Source organism: Fukomys damarensis, unplaced genomic scaffold, assembly GCF_012274545.1.
Source record: "Fukomys damarensis isolate Sample0158 unplaced genomic scaffold, DMR_v1.0_HiC HiC_scaffold_19, whole genome shotgun sequence".
Taxonomy (NCBI): Eukaryota; Metazoa; Chordata; class Mammalia; order Rodentia; family Bathyergidae; genus Fukomys; species Fukomys damarensis.
The window spans coordinates 42,715,282-42,726,275 of NW_022900931.1; the positions used below are offsets into that span (position 1 = coordinate 42,715,282).

The 10,994-nt window shown below is 38.9% G+C and overlaps 1 protein-coding gene across 1 annotated transcript in view; it reads left to right on the plus strand.

The window, feature by feature from the left end:
- Tmco1 (transmembrane and coiled-coil domains 1) overlaps window positions 1-10,994 on the plus strand; it is a 41,606-nt gene that overhangs the window by 7,417 nt on the left and 23,195 nt on the right. The window contains exons 4-5 of the mRNA XM_010633928.3: window positions 5,689-5,735; window positions 8,807-8,874. Coding sequence (XP_010632230.1) covers window positions 5,689-5,735; window positions 8,807-8,874 — 115 coding nt within the window. The remainder of the gene's footprint in view (window positions 1-5,688; window positions 5,736-8,806; window positions 8,875-10,994) is intronic.

Consider the following 10,994-nt stretch of genomic DNA (forward strand, 5'->3'; position numbering starts at 1 on the left):
ACCTTTCTGTGTGTGTGTGTGTGTTTATTTATTTGTGTTGAGTTTTTAAAAAAACTATTTTGGTGGTGTTAGGGATCAAACCCAGGGCCTCATGCATGCTAGGCAAGTATTCTGTCATTGAGCTACATCCTCAGCCTGAGATATATCTTTTAAACATAATAAAATTAAAAAAAGATATCCAAATCAACTGAGAGGGTCGGATTATGTTTAAAAATATCATGTTTTAGGGCCAAGGATTTAGCTCAGTGGTTCCAGCGCCTGCCTCACAAACATGAGGACCTGAGTTTGGTCCCCAGTACCAAAAAAAAAAAGTAATGCTTTAGCCAAATCTTGAGGTTTTAGTGTGAGTTGGCTAAATACATATGAGCAAATAAAATACTGGTCACCATTTATTGAGTACTTACATCTGCAACGTAGTGTGGTAAGCCCTTTATAGTCTGAATTTTTGCAGCAGCCATATGTGGCAGGAAACAGTGTTATATCATTTTTATACATGAGAGAATTGAGGCTTAAGTTAACTAACTTAGAATAGGTTCTTCATTAGTTTAATGCGATTAAATAACTGTTAGAAAAGGTTTAAACCTGGTGATTTGTAACTTTAGAATCCACAGTTTTTTGTTTTTTGTTTATTTTTTTCTTTGAGACAGAGACTTGCTAGTTATTATAGGCTGGCCTTGAACTTACTGTATGGCTCAGGCTGGCCTCGAATTCCTGCTTCAGCCTCCTCAGTGTTGGGATTAAAGGAGCGTGCCACTGTGCCCAGCTTCAGGACCCACATTTTATTTTGTTTTATTTTATTATCATTATTATTTTTGGTACTTGGTATCAAACTTGGGTCCTTGGGCTCCCATGTTTTAAAGCCCTATACATTTTAGGCAGAAGGATAGACATAGGCAAAAGCCCGGGTGGATAAAATAATAAAGCATATGGTTAGAACTCTGAATTGTTTAGTATAACACATAAAAGATATATGTAAAGTACACACCTATGAGACTAAAGTTTAATAGGGCCCAGTCCCATAAAGATTTTTACAAATTAAACCGATAAAAGCAATTTAATGTGTATCTAGAAAGCCTCAGGCAATAACGAAGGGACTTTGGGGCATTGAGTTTTAGCATCATATTTTGTTTAACTCTGGTAATAGTTTAGAGGCTAAATTGGAGAAGGGACCACTTTGGAGGTAGAGAGGTCATGAGTTTTTTTAAGTATCCAGGCAAAAAATGCTAAGAACCTGAGACTTGGCTGTGGGAATGGAGAAGATAGTATAAATTCAACAAACATAGGGGAAGAGGAAGTAACAGAACCGCGGGAGTGTTTGGAGGATGAATGTGGAGAGTAGGACAAGTCTGGAAAAATGTCCAGATTTGTGATAAGGACATACTGGAAGAGTTGTGGATTGGGATTTGGAAGAACAGGTGATTTCAGGTTCGAACATACTGGATTTGAGGTGCCTAAGTGACTGCAGCGTGGAAATGTTTGTCCACAGTTGTCTGTACAGTTTGAGAACTGGTAGAGAGAAAAGGGCTACAAGTGGATGTTTTACGTAGTAACTGAGTCCACTTAGAAATGAAATTACACATACCACATCGGGCACAGGGAGCAGAGGCCTGAGGGCGGGAGGGTGTGGAGGAAACTGAAATTTAAGGGGCAATAGAGAAGTTGAGCTCAGAAAAGTTATTGCTCAACAAGTTGGAATAAAGTTGTATCATAAAAGTTGAGAGATCTTTGGAGGCAGGAAGGGTCCAAACAGGTCTGAAAAACAGGTTATTAGTGATTTTGGAAAGAGCAGTTTAGTGGCTTGAGAGGGGACAGAAGCTGGATTGTACAGATTGAGGTAATGGTGCGCAGTGGGAAGACATTGAAAAAGATAGGACAGATAAATTACCCTCTGCACTTTTACTGACAGCATAAAGTATCTAAACTCAGATTATCTTTTTTTTTTTTTTTGTACTGGGGATGGAACTCAGGACCTCACACTCACCAGGCAGGCTCTGTGCCACTGAACTGCACCCCTGGCTGAACTCAGTTTATTTTAACATGGAATGTAGCCTTGAATTGTCTGCTCACCAAAAAATAATCAGAAGTGAAAGTAATAATATTTATACCTCATTCCTATCAAAACCTTATCAAATATGACATAGTACTTATAAAAAGTTGTTTGAAAGACCTATCCCTTCTCCGGATTTATAATACTCTTAGATTAAGCCACAGTGTTAGAAGTTTAAAAGCCTAAACTGCATTATTTTGGAATTCATAAAATTACTTCTCCTCTATTTGGTTGTATTACTGCAGTGAGATATTTTTGAGAACATTTATCTGCAACATCGCACAATGTCTTGTTGGGAAACTATTTCTATTACTTTTTCGTGTCAGGGAAAGCAGCAACATAAAAAATTGATTTATTTTTATCTTATGCGCACAGTGTATGAACTGATTTTTTTCCTTTGAGTTGGCTGCGAAGAAGCCTGGAGTTAGATTTGCCGTTCATCTCCAGCAACTTCATAGTACCAGCTCATGTATTTCTATGTATTACTCCCATCCATGCTTTTGATATTGTCCAGCCCTTCATTTCTTTGCTCAGCTTCCTTATGTGGACTGATTTACAGAGACACAGTGCACATATGTATATAGCGTGGTAGCATTTGGGGGGAGGAGGGCTATAAAAGTGATGCGGTGAAAGGCAGGGTGCTCAGAAAGATCAAAGGGCACAGCAGTAATTGTGTTTCAGAGAAGCCGAGTATTGCTGATTTCTGTAAGTGAAGCTCTGTGATAAGAATCCTTCACAGAGCCATTAATGGAAACGGAGGTGTCTTTTGCATTTTAATTAACAATCTTCTGGTTCTCAATTTTAGTTTCAGGGGAAAATGTTTTGACCATTTTCCATTTGCTTCTCATAGATGAAAAGTTAATTTACTTTTGATTTATGAACTTTATTTAGCTTTTGAATACATTTAAGTTACCTCAAGTTTTGAGGGATTTTCTTTCAAGGGTATATGTGGTCAGAAACAAGAACAGCTGTACTAACTGGCTATGGGAAGGTAAGAACTCTGGTAGAGCAAGTCCTGAAGAGAAGCCAGATGGTGGCATCTGCACTTCAAGGCTTTGCTATTAATAGAATGCTTCTTTCTTGTCTCTTGTTGAACTTCCTCACTTTTTCTATGCCTAACTTTAGTTTGTGTCCAGGGGTTCTTTCTGTCTCAGTACTTCTCAGAGTGTGATCTATAGAAAACCTATATTAGTTTTTCCTGGGGTGCTACTGGTTGAGCTTCCAAATCTTAGGCCAGACTTTACCAAAACAGACTCTGAACATGAGACCCAGGAGTCTGCTTTTTTAATAAGCTGCTCAGATAATTCTTAGGCAAGTGAAAGCTTGAGAGCCAGCACTTATTTCTGCTCTCACAGTATTTTCTCTCAAGATTTTTCTCCTTTAAATTCCAGAGAAAAGGAATTCACTTGGTTCAACCCATCATTTCATGTCCTAGGTTATGTCCTGCCTCTTGGGTCTGTAGTGGTGAGTTGGTGTGTCTTAGGGCTCTCCAGAAAGACACAACCAATAGAGTATATACAGATATTTGAGAGGGGAATTAGCCGAAGAATAGGGTAGCATGGCTGTAGATCCTGGTAGGTCCCAGAGAAGGGCATCTACAAGCTGGAGAACTGCAGAAGCTGGTGGTATGACTCAGTCCAAGACTGAGTCCAAGACTGAGGCCAAAGGCCTGAGAAACCAGGGGCCACTGACACAAGTCCTGGAGTCCAAGGGCAAGGGCCCGGGATTCTGATGTTCAGGGACAGGAAAAGAGGGATGTCCCAGGTGGGGAGTGGGTGAGGAGGAGGGGTAGGAAGAGGGAGAGAGAAGGGGGAGAGGCAGACAGCAAGAGAATTTTTTTCTCCTCTGTTTTTTGTTCTGTCCAGGTCCTCAGAGAATGTGGGTATTGTCCACTTGGCTTGGGTGAAGGTGGGTCTTCCTTAGTTCACAGATTCATTTGCCAGTCTCCTCCAAAAATACTCAGAATATAGTACTTCACCAACTCTCTGGTATCCCTTAACCTCGTTACAGTAATACCTACAATTGACTATCGTGGGTTATGAATATTCATGAGGCTGACCTCTCAGTAGGGACCATGGTGAGAGGTAGCTGTTTTCAGAAGGTAGCTGCAGAAGGAAGGGCAGGCATCCTGAAGCTTGACTGTGATGGCCATGGTCATTGTTGTCTTAGTGACATGGAAGGTGTATGGGAAGGTTTATTCCCCCCCCACCATTTTGCCCTACTAGGAATTGAACCCAAGGTCTCCCTCACGCTAGGCAAGCACTCTGCCACTGACTACTTCCCCAGCCCTTTAAAATTTTTTTTTGGTTTAGATACAGGATCTCAGGTGCCCAGGCTGGCCTTAAAACTTGCAATACTCCTGCCATAGTATCCTTCATAGCTGAGATTACAAGCAGTTACCACCCAACACAGCCAGCAATATTTAACATGTTTTGAGGCTTGACTATTTATTCATTCTAGACTTTTGTCTGTGTATGCTATTTGGATTGGTATAAGGTCTGCCATGTTCATTTTGTAGTTAGAATGGATGTCGCTATTACTACTAGTTTATTCCAGTAGATGCAAGAAATGTAGCCTCTTTCTTGTGGAAATATTCACTTACATATATTTATTTATTTTAAATATTCACTTTTAGAATTTAAGTCTTTCCTTTTTATCATTATGGAGAAGTCATTCTAGAAAATAAATATAGCTTCTGCATATTTTCAGAGTCTTTAATCCATGAAATTTCCTCACATCTCATAGAGCTTATACTCCAAAACTTCTGTACTAAGAAGGTGCATGAAATTCCTTCCAAAAGGAATAATTTTCCGTTTGGGGAATTATTTTCCCCTATATTAAATACTGAGGTTTTGGGTCATACAGAGATAAGAATACTATATGGGACAGATGAACACAGAATAATATATACTATTTATTTCCAGCATTTTAAAGTATAGATCTTTGAAGGAGGCATAGGAAGTTTTGCATGCCTATTTTCCCTTCCTTGTTTCAGCCTAATAGCTGAAGGAAGCTGGGAAGCACGAGCCTCTTGGAACTCTTGGGCTCTGGGTACTGAGCAATCTTTCTGCCCTGGGGAGGGGCCCCTGCAGCTGTGTTTCTCTAAGCACCGCACCACTAACCTGGAAGTAATACATGACTGAGACAGACGCCATCCTTACTGAGACCAGGTCACAGATTTGGAGAGAATTTGTGTGAGTTAACCAGTATCAATTAAGAGCTAAGTTAAGACAGCTGTAGCAACTCAATCGCTTTCACTTATTTCAGTATACTCCAAACTGCTTTTTACATTAGAAGTTGTACATTTCAAGGAGTAGAATCACTAGGTTCTATTGCACTATCTCAGCCCAGACTGCTCTCATAATTAGATGACTCATCTACTCAAATGTTCACTTCCTGCTAAGAAACAATTTAACATAGTTTTGGAGTAAGTTGTTTGTACTTATTTTCTTATAAATGTAGCTTTCCTAGAAATGTAATTTCTCTTAGTACAAAGTATACAGTAATCCAGACATTTACTTTATCTTATTAAGTGATACTGAGACAAGATGATTTTATAATTACAACTCCGTGAGAATTTATTGAAGATCTGCTTTGAGTACAGTACTGTTTGCATTAACTGTTTCATTAATTCTTTACAGAGAGGCAAGAAGAGAAACTGAAGAATAATAACAGAGATCTTTCTATGGTAAGAGTCCTAAATATAACTTCATGGTAAACCACATAATGTTTTTAGCAAGTAACTAATTTGCATCAAGCACGTTGTACTTACCTTTTCAGAAGTTTATGACCTATGAGGACTATAAAGAATAACCATAGATATTCATGGGCCAAATGGAAGTGAAAACTCATTATTGCTCTTAAACTTCATTTTAATGATATAGGGTAGCTTTTAGAAGCTGTTGCAAAGGTTATGATTTGTCCCTTTCACACATTTTTTATGTAGTTTCCTTTTTATGTTTTTTAATGAAGTAGTTTCTTTTCTTTTTTTTTTTTTTTTTTTTTTTTTTTTTTTTTTTTTTTTTTTTTTTTTTTTTTTTTTTTTTTTTTTTTTTTTTTTTGGTACTGGGGATTGAACTCAGTACCTTGCTCTTGAGAGGCAGGTGGAGGAACCACTGAGCTAAATCCCTGGTGCTTATTTTCTTTTTCTTTGTGTTAATCCTAAATCTTTGGTTTATGGTGATTTGTATAATTCCAATATTGTTGGGACACTACAGATGGCTTTTATTATTTTACTCTTGAAGAATCCTTTTGTTCTTTGCACCAGACATAACATGAAGTGTAAGGAAAAGTAATTTCATTACCCATTTGCTCATTTATAAGGAAAAGACTGTTTGGGTATGTTTCCTTAGGGCACAGGAAGGCTGATTAAATCCAGCTTGGCTCACTTTTCTACTTAACTTCTGTTTATGTAACACAGGACCCAGGAACTGTGTAACTGTTTGCTTTCACTTGCTGAGTGACCTTTGCTAAATTTCTTTATCTTCTTCTGGAAAGTCTTTTCAAAAGAGATTATAATTTAGAAGTGGATTTTTAAAAAATAAATTTTATTTTATCCCTCTCCCACCCTTCTCCCGTCCCTATGTCCAAAAGCTTTGTTTTTATTCTTTCCTTCTATTTATCCGTGTCCCTTCCTTCCTTCCTCCCTCCCTCCTCCCTTGTTCCCCTTTCCACTTGAACACTTTCTTCCCATTTCCCAATATCCATTATACATTTCAGTCCTTATTTCCACGTTTGGTTTCTCACACCAGAGAAACAATGTGGTACTTAAATACGTGTGTCCGATTTGTTTCACTTAAGAGTATGGTCTTAAGGTCCATCCATTTAGCTATAAATATGTGAAGCTCATCCTTTATGGCAGAGTAATACTCTGTTGTATAAAAAAACCCACATCTTCTCATGGGTATGCATATATCGCTGTGGTATGATGCTTTTACTTCTTTTAGGAAGATACCAAGAAGTTTAGCTGGATCAAATAGAACATCTAGTTTTAGAGGAGCTTAATCTCTTCTCTGATTTCCATAGTAGTTGCCCCAGTCTGTGCCCCCACTAGCAGTGGAGAAGGGTGCCTTTTTCCCCATAGCCCTACCAGCATTTGTTACTGGTTGATTTCTTGGTAGCAGCCATTCTTTCTGGGGTGAGGTGGAATCTCAGCATTTTTATTTGCATCTCTAGGATGACCAGTGATGTTGAATAGTTTTTCACCTATACTAATTCATCTGAGAAGTATATTTTTATTTCAGATGCCCATTTTTGTATTGGGTCTTTAAATTTGGGGGTACAGTCTGATTTTTTTTTTGAGTTCTTCATATATTCCAGATAATAATCCTTTATCTGAATAGCTGGTAAAAATTTTTTCCCACTCTGTGGGTTGTCTTTTTACTCTGTTGGTGGTTTCTCTTGCTGTGCAAAGGCTTTTTAGTAAAATGAGATCCCAGTTGTTGATTCTTATATTTCCCATGCACTCTGGGTTTTGTTCTTGAAGTCCTTACCTACTGCTGCGTCATCAAGTGTTCTACCTATTCTCTTCCAACAGATTTAGGGTTTCTGTTTTAATACTTAGTTCTTTGATCCATTTTGATTTTAGGTTAGTGTGTGATGAATAAAAGAAGTGAATATTTTATTGTTATTTTTGTTTTGTTTTGTTTTAGGTTTTTGAGGCAGGGTCTCACTATATGGTTCAGGCTGGTCTTGAACTCATTATATGGCCTAGACTGGCCTTGAACCTGAGGCGATCCTCCTGCCTTAGTCTCCGAAATGCTAGAATTACAGGAATGCACCACCATGCCTAGCATTAGAAATGAATATTTTTAAAAGTAGCTTTTCCTACCTATTGACAACAATTATTATATGTTCTCCATAGCATATTTGGAAACTAAGAGATACCAATGACCCAGAGATAATGTTAATCTGACATCTTTATAATGTTTTGTATGTGTTAAAGAATGTGTAATTAAGAAGGAATTTAGTTGCAAATAACTGAAGACCTAACAAGCAGCAGGCTAAAACAGAAAATGGTTTCTTTTTGTTGCTCAGGAAGTCTAGCTGTTGGGAGAGTGGGGCTAGTGTAAGCAACTCAGCTCTGCCCTTGGAGACTCAGGGCCTCAGCTCAAGGCCACTTGGTTGTTTGCTGGCTGCTTAACCCTTGGGCACTATGTTTTCTTGTTTGTTTTTCTGTTTTTTGGTACTGGGGATCCAACTCAAGACCTTGCGCTTGCAGGTGGCGGAACCACTGAGCTAAATCCCTGGCCTAGGCAGTGTGTTTTCTTTCAAGGCAAGAAGAATGGGCAAAAGGTCTAAGGGGATGCTAGGCAAATCTGTCCTTTTTATTTTTATTTATTTCATTGTTTGTTTGTATTAGTACGTGTTTGCAGGTATAATGACCACATTCATCATGGGGAGTTAGTACATGTACAGAACACATCTTAACTCCTTTTTTTCAATCCTCCTCCCCTCCCCTTCTCCCTCCATCAGGGCTGGGGATGTAGCTCAGTGGGAGAGCCCTTGCCGTGGAGACTTGAGGTTCCCATTGGTTACTTGTACTTATTGCTCATTGGTCAGATCTGGGCCACGCTGCTACCTCAGTACATCACAGCGTGGCCTGAAGAGGAGTTGGAGGTAGAAGGTGGGTCAGCTAACAAAATCCCCAGCACTCATGGAGAGCTCTTTTAACAAATGACATTAAACTAAAACTTCTGTGGGATGCTCTAGAGGCGTTTTGCTTTCATGTGAAATGACAGTCTGTTGGTTTCCTTATAGGTTCGGATGAAATCCATGTTTGCCATTGGCTTTTGTTTCACTGCCCTGATGGGAATGTTCAATTCCATGTGAGTATCCGGTTATATGGGTGTCATAATAACTATTTCTCTTTCTATCCACATATGATAGAAAGAGAAATATCTTCATAAACTTTTTTTTTGAAGCAGGGTCTTGCTATATAGTTCGGACTGGTCTTGAAGTCACTGTTAGGCTGCCCATAAACCTGTGGCAATCCTCCTGCCTCAGCCTCCCAAGTGTTAAGATTAGAAACATATACCACCGTGCCCAGCATGTAATATTTATTTTAATATAATTTCAGACCTACGGACAAGTTATAAGAATAATGTATATTTTTAGTATTTTTCTCCATCTTTCTCTCTCTCTCATTGGTGGTGCTAGAGATTGAACCTGAGGCCTTGTGCCCACTAGGTAAATGCACCACTGTGCTACATCCCCAGCCCTGTTTTCCCTCTCTGTCTCTCTCCCCCTATGTTACATACTCATACAGATATTACTTACTCACTTTTATTAATCATTTGAGAATATTTATTTGCTTCTTTACCCATGGCTCCTTCAGTGTGTATTTCCTAAGAGGAAACCCATTTTTTAATATAACCTTAAAACACTTATTGAAGTCAAGGAGATTTAATTTTGACAGAATATAATTACACAGTAACTCTTTTATTTTCCTAATATTGAGGATATTTTATTTACAAAGTAAAGGCTTAAGAACTATTCAGTCTCTTAAAAGAATTATGTTCCCTCTTCAAATTGCTTACTGGAATATTGTTTGAAACTAAAGGTAATCATACAAAGATGTTTTGATTCTTAAAATAGAGTCTTAACAACTGTAATCTTGTTTAATGATGAGGTGGTCAGTTACTATTGTCTAAACTAACATATAGCAGACCTGAGAAATTGTGGAACTGGCTTTTTTTTTGTACCGGGGATCGAACTCAGGACCTTGTGTTTATGAGGCAGGCGTGGTGCCTTTGAGCTAAATCCCGGGTTGGAACTGCTTTTGACCGAGGTTAGGGAAACATTCAAAGATGACAGTCATTTATTTCCTTTTCATAGCTCACCTGAAGGCTACCACACGTTAGAACTTCTCTCATTCTCTCTTTTCCTTCTCTTCCTCTTCCCCACACTTCCTTCTATGGCCTGTCTCTCCCTTTCCCTGTACCTCTTCCCCAAGTGTATCCTTCCTTTCCTACCTATTCAGTACATACTTTGTGCCAGTGTTGTGCCCAGGTATCACTATAATAAATAAGCTGCAATCCCTGTGCTCAGTATTTTATAGGATGAAAAAGTGGATAAACGAATGTGTCCATGGGTGTTATGATAAGAAATATGTATGAGGTGTAGTAGGGGAGAAAGAAGGGAGTGGTTATTTTTATCTAGGTGAAGGATTCAGAGAGGGTGTCCAAAATAGCTTTTATATAAAATTTCCATTTAACTAATCATTGTTAGAATCACAGACTTTTATAACAGGAATAGACTTTTGGAAGATTAAATAGTTTGCCCAATGTAGCTGAAAGCGTTATGGTTTCTGTCAAACCTAAACCCAGTACTTTTTGACTGGGTCATTCTTTGTGCCATTCTTTGGCTACAAATCAGCATGAATAACTACGTGAACCACCTACTGAAAGGTGTTACAGTTAACTAGTAGTCAACATTGGTTCATCTCAAAGTAGTCGAACACTGACTGCTACCGACCGTAGGGGAGCAAAGACTGGATTTCACGAGGAGAACAGGGATCTTCAGAAAGGTGGGAGCAGGTTCGGCGGCGACAGTCAGAAACCACACAGCACTGAGTAGTGAAGGTAGTAGCTGTTGCAATTTTATTTCTAACTCTAGGTGTATATATACTAGTTTCAAGGGCACACCTCAAGAGTGATTTCAGTCACAAGCAGGCATGAGAAAGATAGACGATAGTACTGTAAAAGCTAAGACCACAAGGTCAAGGTAAGACCACACCTATATACAATCACAAAAGCTAAGACCACTAAGTCAAGGTAAGACCACACCTATACGCAGTCAGAAGGGGAAGTTTGTAAAACAAAGGACTGGCTTCAGCATGTCACCTTCAGGATCACCTTCAGGACTTCACAGTCCGGGGCTCAGGGTCAGCACTTTGGCCGCCCGTCCTCTTGTGCCTCAATACCTCCCCATCTCTAGGAACATCTAA